Source organism: Sciurus vulgaris (genome assembly GCF_902686455.1).
Source record: "Sciurus vulgaris genome assembly, chromosome: 10".
Classification (NCBI taxonomy): domain Eukaryota; kingdom Metazoa; phylum Chordata; class Mammalia; order Rodentia; family Sciuridae; genus Sciurus; species Sciurus vulgaris.
Genome location: NC_136470.1, coordinates 113,038,436 through 113,056,720, shown reverse-complemented (window position 1 = coordinate 113,056,720; position 18,285 = coordinate 113,038,436). Strand labels below are relative to the sequence as shown.

The window sequence follows — 18,285 nt, the reverse complement described above, 5'->3', positions numbered from 1 at the left end:
TGGTAAGAAATCATGAACAGAATCTACAAGAATTATGGGATATAATGAAAAGGCCAAATTTAAGAATTATTGGGATTGAGGAAGGCTTAGAGAAACAAACAAAAGGAATGAACAATCTATTCAATGAAATAATATCAGAAAATTTCCCAAATCTGAAGAATGAAATGGAAATCCAAGTTCAAGAGGCTTATAGGACTCCAAATATACAAAATTACAACAGACCCACACCAAGGCACATTATTATGAAAATACCTAACATACAAAATAAAGACAGAATTTTAAAGGCCGCGAGAGAAAAGAATCAGATTACATTGGGTGAAAACCAATAAGAATATCAGCAGATTTTTCAATCCAGACCTTAAAAGCTAGAAGGGCCTGGAACAACATTTACCAAGCCCTGAAAGAAAATGGATGCCAACCAAGAATCTTATACCCAGCAAAACTTACCTTCAGATTTGACGATGAGATAAGATCCTTCCATGATAAACAAAAGCTAAAGGAATTTACAAAAAGAAAGCCAGCATCGCAGAACATTCTCAGCAAAATATTCCATGAGGAAGAGATGAAAAACAACAATGTAAATCAGCAATGGGAGGAACTAGCCTAAAGGAATAGCCAAATAAAGGGGAAACCAAATCATGTCAAAAAACAAAAATGAGTCCAATGACTGGAAATACAAATCATGTCACAATAATAACCCTGAATGTTAATGGCCTGAACTCATCAATCAAAAGACAGACTGGCAGATTGGATTAAAAAGAAAAATCCAACAATATGCTGCCTGCAAGAGACTCATCTCATAGAAAGAGATACCCATAGACTAAAGGTGAAAGGATGGGAAAAAACATACCATGCACACGGACACAGCAAAAAAGCTGCAGTATCCATCCTCATTTCAGATAATGTGGACTTCAAGCCAAAACTAGTCAGAAGGGATAAAGAAGGACATTACATACTGCTTAAGGGAAGCATAAATCAGCAAGACATAACAATCATAAATATCTATGCCCTGAACATTGGCTCATCCATGTACATCAAACAAATCCTTGTCAATTCCACAAATCAAATAGACCACAACACAATAATACTAGGCAATTTTAACACACCTCTCTCACTGCTGGATAGATCGTCTAAACAAAAATTGAATAAAGAAAACATAGATCTCAATAACACAATCAACAATTTAGACTTAACCGACTTATACAGAATATACCATCCAACAAAGAACGAATACACTTTCTTCTCAGCAGCATATGGATCCTTCTCTAAAATAGACCATGTCTTATGCCACAAAGCTACTGTTAGCAAATACAAGAAAATAGAGATACTACCTTGTACTCTATCAGATCATAATGGACTGAAATTAGAAATAAATGACAGAATAAAAAACAGAAGCTTCTCCAATACCTGGATATTAAATAATACACTATTATATGATGAATGGATAACAGAAGACATCAGGAGGGAAATTAAAAAAATTTTAGAAGTAAACGAAAACAAAGACACATCGTATCAAAATCTCTGGGACACTATGAAAGCAGTACTTAGAGGAAGATTTATTTCATGGGGCGCATCAACAAAAGAAGTAGAAATCAACAAATAAACAACTTAACATTACAGCTCAAAGCCCTAGAAAAAGAAGAGCAGACCAACACCAAAAGTAGTAGAAGACAGGAAATAGTTAAAATCAGAGCCGAAATCAATGAAATTGAAACAAAAGAAACAATTGGAAAAATGAACAAAATAAATACTTGGTTCTTTGAAAAAATAAACAAAATTGATAAACCCTTAGCCACACTAACAAAGAGAAAGAGGGAGAAAACTCAAATTACTAAAATTCGGAATGAACAAGGAAATATCACAACAGATACGAGTGAAATACAAAACATAATTAGAAGCTATTTTGAAAATCTATACTCCAACAAAACAGAAAACCTCGAAGACATCAACAAGTTTCTAGAGACATATGAGTTACCTAAACTGAACGAGGAGGACATACACAACTTAAATAAATCAATTTCAAGCAATGAAATAGAAGAGGTCATCAAAAGCCTACCAACAAAGAAAAGTCCGGGACCAGATGGGTTCTTAGGCGAGTTCTACAAAACCTTTAAAGAAGAGCTCATTCCAATACTTCTCAAAGTATTCCATAAAATAGAAGAGGAGGGAACCCTCCCAAACTCATTCTATGAAGCCAATATCACCCTGATACCTAAACCAGACAGAGACACATCGAGGAAAGAAAATTTCAGACCAATATCCTTAATGAACATTGATGCAAAAATTCTCAACAAAATTTTAGCAAATCGCATACAAAAATATATTTAAAAGATAGTGCACCATGATCAAGTGGGTTTTATCCCAGGGTTGCAAGGTTGGTTCAACATCCGGAAATCAATAAATGTCATTCACCATATCAACAGACTAAAAGTTAAGAATCACATGATTATTTCAATAGATGCAGAAAAAGCATTCAATAGAATACAGCATCCCTTCATGCTGAAAACACTAGAAAAAATTGGGGTAGTGGGATCATTCCTTAACATTGTGAAGACCATCTATGCTAAGCCCATGGCCAATATCATTCTAAATGGTGAAAAACTGAAAGCATTCCCCCTAAAAACTGGAACAAGGCAGGGATGCCCTCTTTCACCACTTCTATTCAATATCGTTCTTGAGACTCTAGCCAGAGCAATTAGACAAACCAAAGAAATTAAAGGGATATGAATTGGAAAAGAGGAACTCAAACTATCCCTGTTCGCTGATGACATGATTATGTATTTAGAGGAACCTGGAAATTCCACCAGAAAACTCTTAGAACTCATAAGTGAATTCAGTAAAGTAGCAGGTTACAAGATCAATGCTCATAAATTCAATGCATTTTTATATGTAAGTGATGAATCTTTGGAAAGAGAAATTAGGAAAAATACCCCATTCACAATAGCATCAAAAAAAATAAAATACTTGGGAATCAATCTCACAAAAAAGGTGAAAGACCTCTACAACGAGAACTACAGAACACTAAAGAAGGAAATTAAAGAAAACCTTAGAAGATGGAAACATCTCCCATGTTCTTGGATAGGAAGAATTAATATTGTCAAAATGGCCATACTACCTAAAGTGCTATACAGATTCAATGCAATTCCAATTAAAATCCCAATGATGTACCTTACAGAAATAGAGCAAGCAATCATGAAATTCACCTGGAAGAATAAGAAATCCAGAATAGCTATAGCAATCCTTAGCAGGAAGAGTGAAGCAGTGGGTATTGCAATACCAGAACTTCAACTATACTACAAAGCAATAGTAACAAAAATGGCATGGTATTGGTACCAAAATAGACAGGTAGATCAATGGTACTGAATAGAAGACACGGACACAAACCCAAATAAATACAATTTTCTCATACTAGACAAAGGTGCCAAAAACATGCAATGGAGAAAAGATAGCCTCTTCAACAAATGGTGCTGGGAAAACTGGAATTCCGTATGCAACAGAATGAAACTAAACCCCTATCTCTCACCCTGCACAAAACTCAACTCAAAATGGATCAAGGACCTCGGAATCAGACCAGAGACCCTGCATCTTATAGAAGAAAAAGTAGGTCCAAACCTTCAACTTGTTGGCTTAGGAGCAGACTTCCTTAACAGGACTCCCATAGCACAAGAAATAAAAGCTAGAATCAACCACTGGGATTGATTCAAACTAAAATGCTTTCTCTCAGCAAAGAAAACTATCAGTAATGTGAAGAGAGAGCCTACAGAGTGGGAGAATATCTTTGCCAATCATACTTCAGATAGAGCACTAATTTCCAGAATCTATAAAGAACTCAAAAAACTCTACACCAAGAATACAAATAATCCAGTCAACAAATGGGCTAAGGATATGAACAGACACTTCACAGAAGAAGATCTACAAGCAATCAACAGATATATGAAAAAAATGTTCAACATCTCTAGTAATAAGAGAAATGCAAATCAAAACTACCCTAAGATTTCATCTCACCCCAATTAGAATGGCGATTATCAAGAACACAAGCAACAACCTGTGTTGGTGAGGATGTGGGGAAAAAGGTACACTCATACAATGCTGTTGAGGTTGCAAATTCGTGCAGCCACTCTGGAGAGCAGTATGGAGATTCCTCAGAAAGCTTGGAATGGAACCACCATTTGACCCAGCTATCCCACTCCTTGGCCTATACCCAAAGGACTTAAAATCAGCATACTACAGAGATATAGCCACATCAATGTTCACAGCTGCTCAATTCACTATAGCCAGATTGTGAAACCAACCTAGATGCCCTTCAGTTGAATGAATGGATAAAGAAACTGTGGCATATATATACAATGGAATATTACTCCGCCATGAAGAATGATAAAATTATGGCATTTGCAGGCAAATGGATGAAATTGGAGGATATCATGGTTAGTGAGATAAGCCAATCTCAAAAACCTAAAGGACGAATGATCTCACTGATAAGCGGATGAGGACATATAAGGGGGGGTAGGAGGGGTTAGCGTTAGCGTTAGGGTTAGGGTTAGGTTTAGGGTTAGGGATAAGGAGGGTGGTAAGAATGGAGGAAGGAAGGACTGTATAGAGGGAAAAGAGGGGTGGGATGGGTGGGGCAGAAGAGGAAAAGAATAACAGAATGAATCAAACAATATTGCCCTATGTAAATTTATGATTTTTAATTAAAATAAATAATTTAAAAAAAAAAGAAAAGAAATTCCATCTTTTGTTTCTTCTTGATCTCTTTTGCTGAAACTTTTTCTTAAGCCAGGCAGTTAAATGTTGGTATTCAACACGTAGGTACCTGCTGCTCTCTCTCTCTTTTTTCATTCTTTAAGTTCTTTTTGTTAATCTTAGCTGTATTCAGGATCCTTTGTACAGCCAAACAATGACAACAAATTTATGTAAATAAAGAACAGAGCCAGGTGTGGTGGCATATGCCTGGAATCCCAGTGGCTTGGGAGGCTGAGGCAGGACAGTGAATTCAAAGTCAGCCTCAGCAAAAGTGAAGTGCTAAGCAACTCAGTGAGACCCTGCCTCTAAATAAAATACAAAACAGGGATGGGATGTGGCTCAGTAGTCAGTTGCCCCTGAGTTCAATCCCTGGTACCCTCCTCCCCCAAAAAGGAACAGAAATTGGGTGGCTAAATTAAATCAATAGTATAGATAAATAAAGCAATTACAGTGTATCAGTCACAAAATTAACCATCTGCCATTTTATTACTTCTACTTAAGGAAAATATGGAGATAGGTTGTCCATAAAAATTCTAATCTAAGAGTTATAAGGCCTTATAGTTTATTTTGTTCACTGGGATATACATCCTAAGAGAAAGAGTGGAAGGAATTTAATATATCAAGGAATGATGAGCATGCCACTTTGTCTCAGAAAGCAATCTGTCCCAAAGCCTAATGGAATGTTGCTTCTGACCACTCCTTTCTTCTTGCTTTAACTACTGTTTATTTGCTGGTGACTTATAATCTAAATATTCAATTCAAAATTTTCTCATAAGTTTCAGTTTCATTCAATGAAGTACTATCACATATTTCTTCATAAGTATTTCAAATTCTACTTGGCTAAAACTGTACTATCTTCCCTACCAAATCTGCTATCAGTACCACCATCTTTTTAGTATTAATATCAGAAAGTTGGGAGATATCCTAGACTCTCTTTTCATCTTCATACCCCAACTTTTAACTAATCACAAATTCAGACACTGTATAAATCTTTAATTGCAAACTACTCACAAAAATAAATATGAATACATTCTTGTGTGGTGTTAGGAAACTATTAATACAATAGAAAAATATAATTTACTAAGTGGTAAACAGAAGAATATATTAAGGTCTGTCAGGTTGTTTAGAATTAATGAAAAGCATTTTTATTACCTTTCCCAGTTATAGAGATTAATATTGATCTGAATTGCTTGATAAACAAGGCCAGCTTGAAGAAGTATTATTTCAGCCTCCTGTATGTTTCCACTAAACATTAGTATGTGAGCCATTTTTGATTCTTTAGATGGAAGATCTTTTATTGAATTGATGTATTGAACTTTATCAATCTGAAACAAAAGAAAAATATTTGAAGTGAAAAATAACAAATATAACAATTTATGGTGAGAAAAAGTACACATTATATATATGTAAACATTTACTTACTTCACCAATTGCTGCATAGGCTATTTCTGCAGTAGTCATATCTCGATTAGCAACTGCCATAGCAGCTAGGCAAGCCCACATGGTTTGCTCCTAAAGTAAAATATGAGAATTATCTCAATTACATGGCTAAATTGCCTGAGAACAAACTCCTAGTGAAATAATTAAAACAATTAACTTAAAAATAAAAATTACAGAACATGGCAATGAAAAAACTAATTTAAAAAATGAAATGATGTGAAAATTATATTGTGGTTATTTTGTTTAAAATATGTTAATAACAGAGAACTTTCAAATAAAATTTTCTAAATTTTTTGCTAGTGAACAAGGAATTATTTATTCATTTATTTGATTATTTATTTTTGTGATACTGGGGACTAGACCCAGGACCTTGCGCTGGCAAATGTTCTACCACTGATTTACCCACAGTCCAAGTTGTTTGTTTGTTTGTTTGTTTTTTAAATCTAAAATAACTTAAGGTTATAAGCTCTCCTGTCTCTTTAATGAGGGAACAGAAAGTATAAATTACAGGGAAGAAGATGAACAGTGATGTACTCAAACAATGCTATCATGGCAGATTGCTACTACTAATTCATTGTAAGGAAGAGCATCTAAATGTCATTTTAAAAAGTGTATTCTAAGGGATGTAACTGATATTCAATAAAACAAATCTATGGTCAAACATTTGGAAAATACTGGATTCAAATTTGAGAAATGCTGATCTAAAGCAGAAATTCTTAACCTTAATTGTAGTTATACAAAAGAACCATGTGAGGAAATTAAAAACTATGCCTAGTCCTCAACTGAGACCTAATGAATTAGAATCTCTGTGGGGGTAGAATTTAGAAACTTGACTTTTATAAAAAGTTCCACAGAAGATTTTTATATATGCTAGTATGTACAAACTACTGATCTAATTATAGCTTCTTCAAAGAAACGGCTTTTTTTTTTAAACATGGCAACATCTATTCCTCTGAATTGCTCATATTCATTTATAAAGCAAAAGACATGATCCTATTCACAAATTTTCTACTGCTTATTATCATTACTCATTATGCTTTTGATGATTGTGTAAACCCATACATAATATATACACAGTTATGGATCTGAAATGTGAAGTACCTTAACAAAGCGACAAAGTCTTACAGCATCCTCCCATTTCGAACTGCTTACATATTCATGGAGAATAGCAGGATATGGTGATATGCTGATGTGTACCAGGGAGCCATCAGCTCTTCTTATAGTTACCTGATTTCCAACAAAACTCACAATATGGGGATTCTTACTAAACTCACTGTTGAAAAAGAACAAAAGGCAATTTAAGGTTACATTCTGAGCAAAAGTTTCATATGTAGTAAATCTGGGAAGTAGACTCCTAACAAGCATATGGAGTCTCCAATCTCCAAAATGTACCCCAAAAAATTAACTCCAGGGAGAATATACTCAAATAAACATTTGAATTTAACTTGCTATATGCACATACTTGAAGCAAAATGTACCATCAATCTAAAGTGACAAAAGTTCTTGTGCATTTGAAGCTATTCCTAAAAGCATCTGAAATGAACTTTTGTGTTCCCTCAAAGTCCATGTGGTTAAAAGTTTGCTTCCAAGGGTGGTGCTCTTAGAAGGTGATGGAGCCTAGTAGGAGGTCTTTAGGTCATTTGGGAGAATGCTCCTTGAAGGGATACAGTGGGACCCCAGCCCTTTCTCTTTCTCTATTTCACTTGTGCGACAAGTGAGTAGTTCTGCTTAGCAATATGCTCCCACCATGATGTGTTACCTCACCACAGGCCTAAAAGCAACAGGGCCAACCAATCATGGACTGAAACTTCTGAAACTAAACCAAAATAAGCCTTTTCTCTTTATAAGTTGATCAGATATACAATCCTGAAGTTCTTAAAGTTAATGATAATCTGTGTTTTGGGTAGTTGTCACAAATTGTGCTTCACTGAAAAATCATAAGAGTACCTATATTAAAATCACTGTATCACATTGAAGGAAACTACCTAAGCTACCATTAAACAATACTAAGCTTGAAAATTACATTAATATAAGAGGCAAATAAATAGTTCATATTAAATAGTCAATTTGATTCCATCACTTAAATCTCACTAAGCTAATTTTAGCTGAACAATTTATTTGATTAAAATAAGATACCTTGTAGAATTGAAATCAGAAGCAAACATATGTCACTGTATTAGCATTTTATTTACCACAATATAGGTTTCTATGTAGTAAAATGTTACCTTGCATCTCTTTCATACAAAGTTTTAGGCAAAATGTCTCTGTCCACATAAACTGTATTGGGGTAATACCACACTGTAAATCGAGTATCTTGAAGTCCACAAAGGATATTGCATGTATCACACCATGCCAAAGTATGTACCATTGTTCCTTAATTTAAAAAGAATATTAATGTTCTATTAGTTTTGATATATAAGTATCAAAAATATATCTTTAAAATCAGATGACAAACTAGATCCCATCTAACTTTTGGTAACAACATCTCTACTTTCTGAATGCATAATGGTAAAACATGCAAAAATTCACATAAAAATTAATGAACATATTTGAATGTTTTACTTCAAGCCATTACATTTTTAATTTTTAGGTCTTTTTTTCAATGCCAATTAGCTGCAGTAGCTAAAGACTTGATATGAAAATGGAATGAATTATCTAAGAAATGTGAGACCAAAACATTTTCAGATTCATTCAAGCAAGGAAAATGATACATAATAGATAAGAGTAGATTTAGGAAATTGACAATAATTTAAATATAAAATGTATTAAAATTTTACCAAGTTTGATAATTTGTTCTTCCTTCCCAAATCGTTTCACTGAAGTGATGTAGAGATCTCTATTCTTATCAATGAAAGCAATTTTTCGATCATTGGTAAGTCCCTTTTGATCCAGAGCAATTTCTAAGATTTCATTCTAAAATTTAAAAAAACTACAAGTTAGATTAGTTTCAGTTGCGAGACTTTTGATTATTTAATTATAATATTTATTATTTAAAGACCAATTAAATGTAATTTACCTACTTACAGTGATAAAATGTCCCTTTTAAATAATTTTAAATTGCCAATATACTAATAGTTCAAAAGCTACACTAAAGGTTAGTTACTCTGCCCACAATCTAAGGGAAAGATGGCCTTTAAAATATAATAAAATAATGTATATATAGATATGCTGTACACTGAGAAACACTCCCATCTACCCTGCTGAATTATCTTTAGAGGATAGGGTGAAAAGGGTGAGGCAAGTCTAAGTATCACATGAGAGGTCTACTTTGATTAACAAGGTCCTCTTACCAAAATGTATTCTAAGTAGACTGCCTTATAATACCTGTATCTTAAGAATTAGTTAAAAATAAATTTAGGACAAATGTAAAAATATCTCATACTTCCAGAGCCTTAAATTTTATAGATTTTTCATATACTTTGCCTGTGAAATTGGAAACTTGATGTAGGTATTATTATAATACTTTGCAAATCAGACCCATAGTCATTAAGCAATTTTGCTCAGAAAAAGTTGGTAACAAACATATCTAGAACTTACAACTTAGCCTCCTGATTCCAAGATCATTGCTTTTTCTACAATAGGAGTATTTCTGGCATCCAACATTAAGCTACCATATTAGCTAGTAAGATAAATTTTCTTATAACTTAGAAATGGTTTACTATGGATTTATTTCAATTCAATTCAATCCAAATGGGATTTCTGGGGGATTAGGGTACGGGGTCTGGCTATGTTGCTCAGACTGTTCTTAAACCCCTGGCCTCAAGCAATCCTACTGCCTTAGCCTCCCAAGTAGCTGGAATTATAGGTGAATGCCACAGTGTCCTCAACTCAAACAGGATTTGAAGATTTTGCTAGGAACTGAATTCAACAAAAATCATGATCAAGTCATTGTATCTAAATAACATCACGATCATACCATCAAGTCATTGTATCTAAATAACACCTCTTAAAACAAAATACGCAAATTGATAGAGCAGTCATATTCAAATACACTTTTTTTTTAATTCAAATCTTTTCTGGAATACCATAGTTTATATTTTTAGGAAGTAAAGAATTTTTTCCATGTATATTAAGGCATGCATGAATATACATCTACGTATTTTCAAACCTTTTAAACCTTTTAAAGAAATTGATCTTTGCCAGGAGTAGTGGCCTCTAATCCTAGCAACTGTGGAGGCTAACATAAGAGAATCGCAAGTTTAAGGCCAGCCTCAGCAACTTAGCAAGACCCTCAGCAATTTAGTGAGATCCTATTCTCAAAATAAAAAATAAAAAGAACTGGGGCTGTAGCTCAGTAATAAAACACCTAACACTTAGCATATGCAAGGCCCTAGGTTTGATCCCCATCACCAACACCCATCAAAATCAAAGATGAACAATGATAATAATACCTGTGTAAAAAGGGGAGAGGATCTACCTTTTCATTCAGCAGGACTTTCCCATTTTTTCATTTCTATTTTCTCTATTTCTGTTCTATTCACCCTGGGTCACTCTTCATAGTGGGAGATGACAGTAATTTTGTCTTCATTAGAACCTTCTCCTTTGTCCTATACTAATTAATATTCATTTAATAATACAAAGATTTGAGTTCTAGATTGGGCTCTATTATTATTTGGGAAATTTATTCTTTTTACATACTTATTTCTATTAAAAAGGAAAAATTCTTGTCTTGATTTAAAGTGACTATAAAACCTCTTATACAACCTCTCTGGAGGTTGTAGGGAAATAAGCAATGTACATATTCCTACTGAAAGGTAAATTGATTCACTCTCTTTGGAAGATAACTTGACAACTCTCATTAAAATTACAAACGCTCATATCTTTTGGGCCAGCAACATTTCATGAATTAATGCCAGATATACTAGAACTGTAGCAAGAACTAGAACTGTATGAAGAAGATGTATATGGAAAGTAATTCACCTTGGCAATACTATAAAAGCAAAAGACTAGATGACTTAAAATGTTCACCCTCTGGGCACAGATTATATAAATTCAAATACATCCATAAAATGGTACATTATATGGTAGAAGGAAAAAGGATTGAGAAAGCACATTATGTATAGATATGGAAAAATGTCCAGAAATAGTGTTGTATGAAAACAGCAAGGTGCCAAATTATATGCTCTTTTTGTGTAAGAGGAGGAAAAAGAACAAATATCAGATTTGTTTGTACATACACAAAATTTCTCGAAGTATATGTAAGATATTAATAACAGTGGTTACTTATTTGGTGGAAAGGAACTGTTTCATGAGTAATAGGTATAGTAGGAAAACTTTCTCATGCTTTTTGATTTCAGAAATCATACGAATGCATTCATTATTCAAATTTAAAACCAGCACTTAGAAAAAGAAAAAAGTACAATTTAGAATAACATTTCATTAGAAGTATAAAACAATTGTGATAAAGCATCTTAAGACCCTAAAACATCACTTATTTTGGAACAGTAATATAATGTGCTTTTGTTTTTTAAGATTAAAAAATGAGAAGTCAATAAAATATTTTTGTATTTCTTTATGAAGTAATTTTTTCTTATAACTATAGTCTTAAAGAAAATGATGGTTAAGAACAAGTCAATGAAAAAACTGTAAGAGGTTTAAAATGAAAATAAATAGTGCTGTTGAAAAGTACTAAAAAGCCTGGAATATAAACATATAAGATCCTTTTATTCAAATAATTTTAATAATAGCTCCCTATTGCAGATTTTACCTGTGCCTAGTCTTTATGACATTCTTAGGCAAAATATGTAGAATGCACACTGATTTTAAATATAAGACTAGTTTCTATTTTCCTGCTTAAAATGAAACTATTTTGTAAAGTAAACAAATAGTAGTTATTTACATTAGAAATAGCTAATATCCATTACCTTATGAGAAAGAAGCTTCCCATCACCTAGTGGTTTTCCAGCTGATGCCTCAAAAAGGAAGATTACTTGAAAAAAGAAATTGACATTACATAGTGTTTTCTATTAGCATTTTTATTGGTAAATTTCAGGAGAATTATCATAATCCTCATGAGAAATTATTTAACTCTCTGAACCTCTGAGGTATCTGTTGGCACAGAAGAATAGCATCAAATTCCTATTTATTAATAGGAGTACATTCTTATGAAAACAGTGAAACTGAATACTTATTCCTAAAACATACATTTATTTAAAACTGTTATTAAGGGCTGGGGTTGTAGCTCAGTGGTAAAGCACCTACCTAGCATGTGTGAGGCACTGGGTTCGATTCTCAGCACCACATATAAATAAATAAAATAAAGGTCTATCGACAACTAAAAAAAAAAAAAAATTAAAAAAACAACTGTTATTAATAATCTAAGGCATCAATGCTCCTCTGAAGGCTCAACAATGGAAATTCAAATGTGGATGTAATTCACAATTCTGATAACTCCAATTTAGACCCACACATTATAGAAAATCACATTCTACAAAGAAAAAATGTGTTGAGTGCTTACTATGATGCCAGACAACATGTGCTGCTGTTTGTTGTCATCCTGGGTTCCCAGGTGGGAGCTTCAGAAACCGTTAAAATTTCCTGAATGATATAACTTTCTTTGTTATACTAATTAGAGTCTTGGTAGATACCTGGAAAACCTCAGGATAGAGGCTGATAATCAAAAGGATGAAGCATGTGATTTGAAGATTGGGAATTTTTAGGTCTCCGACCTCTGTAGATGGGAAGAAGACTAGAGATTGAGTTATAGCACATTGAGATAGGGGTGAAGGACAGGTAGTCAGTATAGATAATAAATGATCTAGTTGAAAAGAGGGCTGGTTATCAAAGAAAAGGAAATGAGTTGCTAACAGTTCCACAGATGCACTTCTGGGACACAAGTAATTATTCCTGTGTTCCTGCTTCTTAAGCTGGGGTTAAAACGGATTTTGGGGTCTATAAAAGAGACAAGACCAACCCCTCCCATGAACACCCACCTCTGGGCCCCCTTTTCTGCTATCTCTGTCCCTGTCTCTTTTTTAAATAAAAGTTGCTTTCTGTGTTTGCCTGTGCACTTCTCTCATGTTTAATCTTCAACACCCAGGGAACGAGCACCTATCCCTGATCTCCAAGACCTATATCAATATGGCCAATGATTTAATTAATTATGCCAAGTAATAAAACCCCATAAAAATTCTGGACTGAAAAGTTCAGTGAAGCTTCCTGGTTGGTGAAAACACTGATGTGCTATGAGGTGAGAACACACAAACTCTATGTTCCTTGCCAGGCCTCCTGCTTTGTATATCCTTTATAATAAACTATCACCATAGGTAAAGCTTGAGTTCTTTGAGTTGTTTTAGTGCATTATCAAATTTGAGAAGGTCATGCAAAAACCTGAATTTATACAAAGTTAGGAAAATAAGTGTGGGGACACTCTGAGACTGATGACTAACATCTAAAGTGAAGGTAGTCTTGTGTTAAAAGCTTTATCCTTAAGCTTTTTGGTTTGTGCTAACTCCAGGTAGCATCAGAAATGAATTAAAATACAACCAGTTGAGATAAAAAAGGAATAGTTCGGGTCAGGAAATAAAAGCATTCACTAGAATGACCCCAAAACACTGAAACATTTGATTTGGGAACAGGATAAAGGGGCAGGAGATGAGGAACCTCTGATTCTTCAATGACCACAGGATCATTTAAGGTATGAAACAGTAGCTATGTTGCAATCAGTTATTGAAGGTAAAAATTATTTATGGAATTTAGAGATGATGCATAGAATTTCCAGAGAACTGGCTCACTAAATGCATAAGAAAATGCAATATAATAAGGAAAAAGATATATACAATTCCTTAGTTATTATTATCTGCAAAAGCTAAAGTCAAAGTATGAAGTGGATCGAATATAAATTCTGACCAGTTTAAATCAAAGCCTCTTGTTTTAGGAACTTTACTAAGGAATGTGTTAGGGAAGATTCTGATTCTGGTCAGTTCTAGGTACAACCATTATAGCTATTTTCAAAGGAAAAAGTTATGCTGAAACAAATGATTTAAAAAGACTAGAATGGTTCCTCAGAGAATGGGGATAGATAAAGGACTCACCAAAGAATGGGGTAAGGGATATCTCTAAACAGTTAAGAAATGAACTGAATAAAGCAAATGTTCGTAGGATCAAAACACTGAGGTTGGGTGAACTGATGGATCCCTGAAGGTGTTCCAACATTTAAACCAAACTTTGGGCTACATGTAACAGTATTTTCTCCTGATCTGCTTTTATGTCAGACCATCCCTCATTCTCTTTGACTAGTTCCTCCTTAATTGGTGATCTTTGTTCCTAAAGTTTTGTTCTTGGTTGCATTTTATTTATTTATTTTGATTCATTGTACACAAATGGGGTACAACTATTGTTTCTCTGGTTGTACAACAAGTAGAGTCATACCATTTGCATAATCATACATGTACATACGGTAATGACGTTTTTCTCATTCTGTTATTTTTCCTCTCCCCCTACTTTTTTCCTCTATACAATACATCCTTCCTCCATTCTTGCCTCCTCCTACCCCCCCCCCCCCATTATGTATCATCACCTGCTTATCAGAGAGATTATTTGGCTTTTGGTTTTTTAGGATTGGCTTATGTCACTTAGCATAATATTCTCCAACTGCATCCATCTACCTGCAAATGCCATAATTTCATTCTTCTTTATGGCTAAGTAATATTCCATTGTGTATATATACCACAGTTTCTTTATCCACTCATCAAGTGAAGCGCATTTAGGTTGGTTCTACAATCTAGCTATTGTGAATTGAAAACCTATGAGCACCCTGTGGCTGCAGAACTATAGTATGCTGATTTTTTTAAAATTTATTTTTATTGAAAACAAATGGGATACATGTTGTTTCTCCTTGTACATGAAGTAAAGGCATACCATTTGTGTAATCATATATTTACATAGGGTAATGGTGCTTGATTCATTCTGTTATTTTTTCCTCCCCCCACCCCTCTTTTCCCTCTATACAGTCCCTCCTTCCTCCATTCTTGCCTCCCTCCCACCCCCCATTATGTGTCATCATCCACTTATCAGCGAGATCATTTGTCCTTTGGTTTTTTTGAGATTGGCTTATCTCACTTAGCATGATATTCTCCAAATTCATCAATTTGCCTGCAAATGCCAGAATTTTATTATTCTTTATGGCTGAGTAATATTCCATTATATATATATATATTATATATATATATTATATATATATATATATCTCACAGTTTCTTTATCCACTCATCAATTGAAGGACATTTAGGTTGGTCCCATAGTCTGGCATTGTGAATTGAGCAGTTATGAACGTTGATGTTGCTGTATCTCTGTAGTACGCTGATTTTAAGTCCTTTGGGTATAGGCCAAGGAGTGGGATAGCTGGGTCCAATGGTGGTTCAATTCCAAGTTTTCTAAGGAATCTCCATACTGCTTTCCAGAGTGGCTGCACGAATTTGAAACTGTACCAATAATGTATGACTGTACCTTTTCCCCCACATCCTCACCAGCACCTATTGTTGCTTGTATTCTTGATAATCACCATTCTAATTCGGGTGAGATGGAATCTTTGGGTAGTTTTGATTTGCATTTCTCTTATTACTAGAGATGTTGAACATTTTTTCATATATCTGTTGTTTGCTTGTAGATCTTCTGTGAAGTGTCTGTTCATTTTCTTAGCCCATTTAATGTGATTGGGTTATTTGTATTCTTGGTGTAGAGTTTTTTGACTTCTTTATAGATTCTGGAGATTATTGCTCTATCTGTAGTATGTGTGACAAAGATTTTCTCCCACTCTGTAGGCTCTCTTTTTATAAAAGATAGTATCCTTTGTTGAGAAAAAACTTTTTAGTTTGAATCTATTCCAATTATCGATTCCTGCTTTTATTTCTTATGCTTTGGGAGTCATGTTAAGGAAGTCTGGTCCTAAGCTGACATTATGGTGATTTGGACCTACTTTTTCTTCTATTAGGTGCAGGGTCTCTGGTCTAATTCCTAGGTCCTTGATCCATTTTGAGTTGAGTTTTGTGCAGGATGAAAGATAGAGGTTTTGTTTCATTGTGCTGCATATGGATTTCCAATTTTCCCAGAATCATTTGTTGAAGAGACTATCTTTTCTACAATGTATGTTTATGGTGCCTTTGTCTAGTATGAGAAAACTTATTTATGTGGGTTTGTCTCTATTCTCTACCATTGATCTATGTGTCTGTTTTTCTCCAAATATCATGCCGTTTTTGTTACATCACTCTGTAGTATGAGACATAGTACCATGATGCCTCCTGTTTCACTTTTCTTGGTAAGGATTGCTTAGGCTAATTTGGGTCTCTTATTTTTCCAAATGAATTTCATGGCTGTTTTTTCTATTTCGATAAAGGACATGATTGGAATGTTAATGGAAATTGCATTTAATTTGTATAATGTTTTTGGTAGTGTGGCCATTTTGACAATATTAATTCTGCCTATCTAAGAACATGGGAGATCTTTCCATTTTCTAAGGTCTTCTTCAATTTATTTCTTTATTGTTCTGTAGTTTTTATTGCAGAGGTCTTTAACCTCTTTTGTTAGATTGATTCCCATGTATTTTTATATTTTTTTGATGCTATTGTGAATGGGGTAATTTTTCTAATTTCTCTTTCAGTGGATTCATCACTGATGTATAGGAATGCATTTGATTTATGGGAATTGATTTTATATCCTGCAACTTTGCTGAATTAATTTATTAGTTCTAGAAGTTTTCTGGTGTACTTTTTTGGATCTTCTAAATATAGAATCATGTCATCTGCAAATAGTGATAGTTTAAGTTCTTGTTTTCCTATTTGTATCTCTTTAAGTTCTTTGTTCTGGCTAGAGTTTCCAGGATGATGTTTCACCACCAGAAGTGGTGAAAGGGGCATCTCTGTCTTGTTCCAGTTTTTAGTGGGAATGCTTTCAATTTTTTTCCATTACAATGATGTCAGCCTTGGGTGTAGCACAGATAGCTTTTACAATGTTGAGGTATATTCCTACTATCCCTAGTTTTTCTAGTGTTTTGAACATGAAGGGGTGCTATATTTTGTCAATTTTTTTTCTACATCTACTGGTTTACTCTCCATCTCTGCTTGGATGTCTATAAAGCATTTAAACACACCATGACAAAAACAGAACTCTTGATTTACTGACCCCTTCTAAACATCCTCCTTTTTTTTTTGTCTTCCATCTCACTTACCTAGGATAAAAACTTGTAAGATAAAAAGGCTTGCCTCTCCTGTTTCCCATATGCTTATATCCTTACCATGTCCAGTGTCTATACATGGTTCTTGCCTCTCTTGTGTCTTCCTCTCTTGCTACTAGTTCATGTTGATCCAATTACATGGTCTTCTGGCAATTCCTCTTAACATGCCAACCACTCCCATCTCAGAATCCTCACTATAGTCATCCCCCTTCCTCATTTCTAGGATGCTCCATTCCCTCATTTAGTTTGCTTCAGAGCATGTATCATTAGTGGACAGTTTATTATGTTTGTTTATTTTCTAGATTGTCTCTCTTGTTCCCTTTTGTATCTTCAAATTCTAGAAAAGTACTTGGCATATAGTAAGTACTCTATAATATCTGCCAATCTGTAATACAGTGATACTTTAATAAAATGGTTTCATTGTACTATCAAATTCCAAATCACTCGACAAATTATTTATAAATACTAATCTGGCCTAGATTTTTAAATAGGAAATTTATTCATACCTTTCCTCTACTTCATTAACTTATATTTTTTATTTTTTGGTGCCACAGAATGAACCCAGGGTAGCTTAATGACTGAGCAACATGGTAAAGACCCCTTCCCAACCTCCCACTTTCTTATTTGGAGACAGGGTATTGCTAAATGGTGAGAATGCCCTTGAACTTGGCAATCCTCCTGTCTCAGCCTCCTATGTCACTGTGATCACAGGTGTGGGCCACCATTCCTGGCTTCATTAACTTAATTTTAAAAACATGTAAACAAAATAAATGGTACAATTAAGTACAATATTTACTCTGTTACCAAATGAAGAAAACAGGAATATTTAAAAAGATGAAAATTAATACACACTTTAGGATCACAATCTTGAATTAAAACTCTACCAATAGCTATTGAATAAAGATTTATTTCTTATCATCAATCTTGGAAGT

General features: G+C 34.1%; 1 protein-coding gene across 5 annotated transcripts in view; it reads right to left on the bottom strand.

The window, feature by feature from the left end:
• IFT80 (intraflagellar transport 80) overlaps window positions 1-18,285 on the bottom strand; it is a 126,861-nt gene that overhangs the window by 22,332 nt on the left and 86,244 nt on the right. For all 5 annotated transcript variants that reach the window (XM_079155506.1, XM_079155504.1, XM_079155503.1 and 2 more), the window contains 6 exons: window positions 12,048-12,112; window positions 8,961-9,096; window positions 8,409-8,556; window positions 7,285-7,456; window positions 6,166-6,255; window positions 5,896-6,068 (listed from right to left, as the gene is read on the bottom strand). In XM_079155506.1, the coding sequence (XP_079011632.1) occupies window positions 5,896-6,068; window positions 6,166-6,255; window positions 7,285-7,456; window positions 8,409-8,556; window positions 8,961-9,096; window positions 12,048-12,112 (784 nt within the window). The remainder of the gene's footprint in view (window positions 1-5,895; window positions 6,069-6,165; window positions 6,256-7,284; window positions 7,457-8,408; window positions 8,557-8,960; window positions 9,097-12,047; window positions 12,113-18,285) is intronic.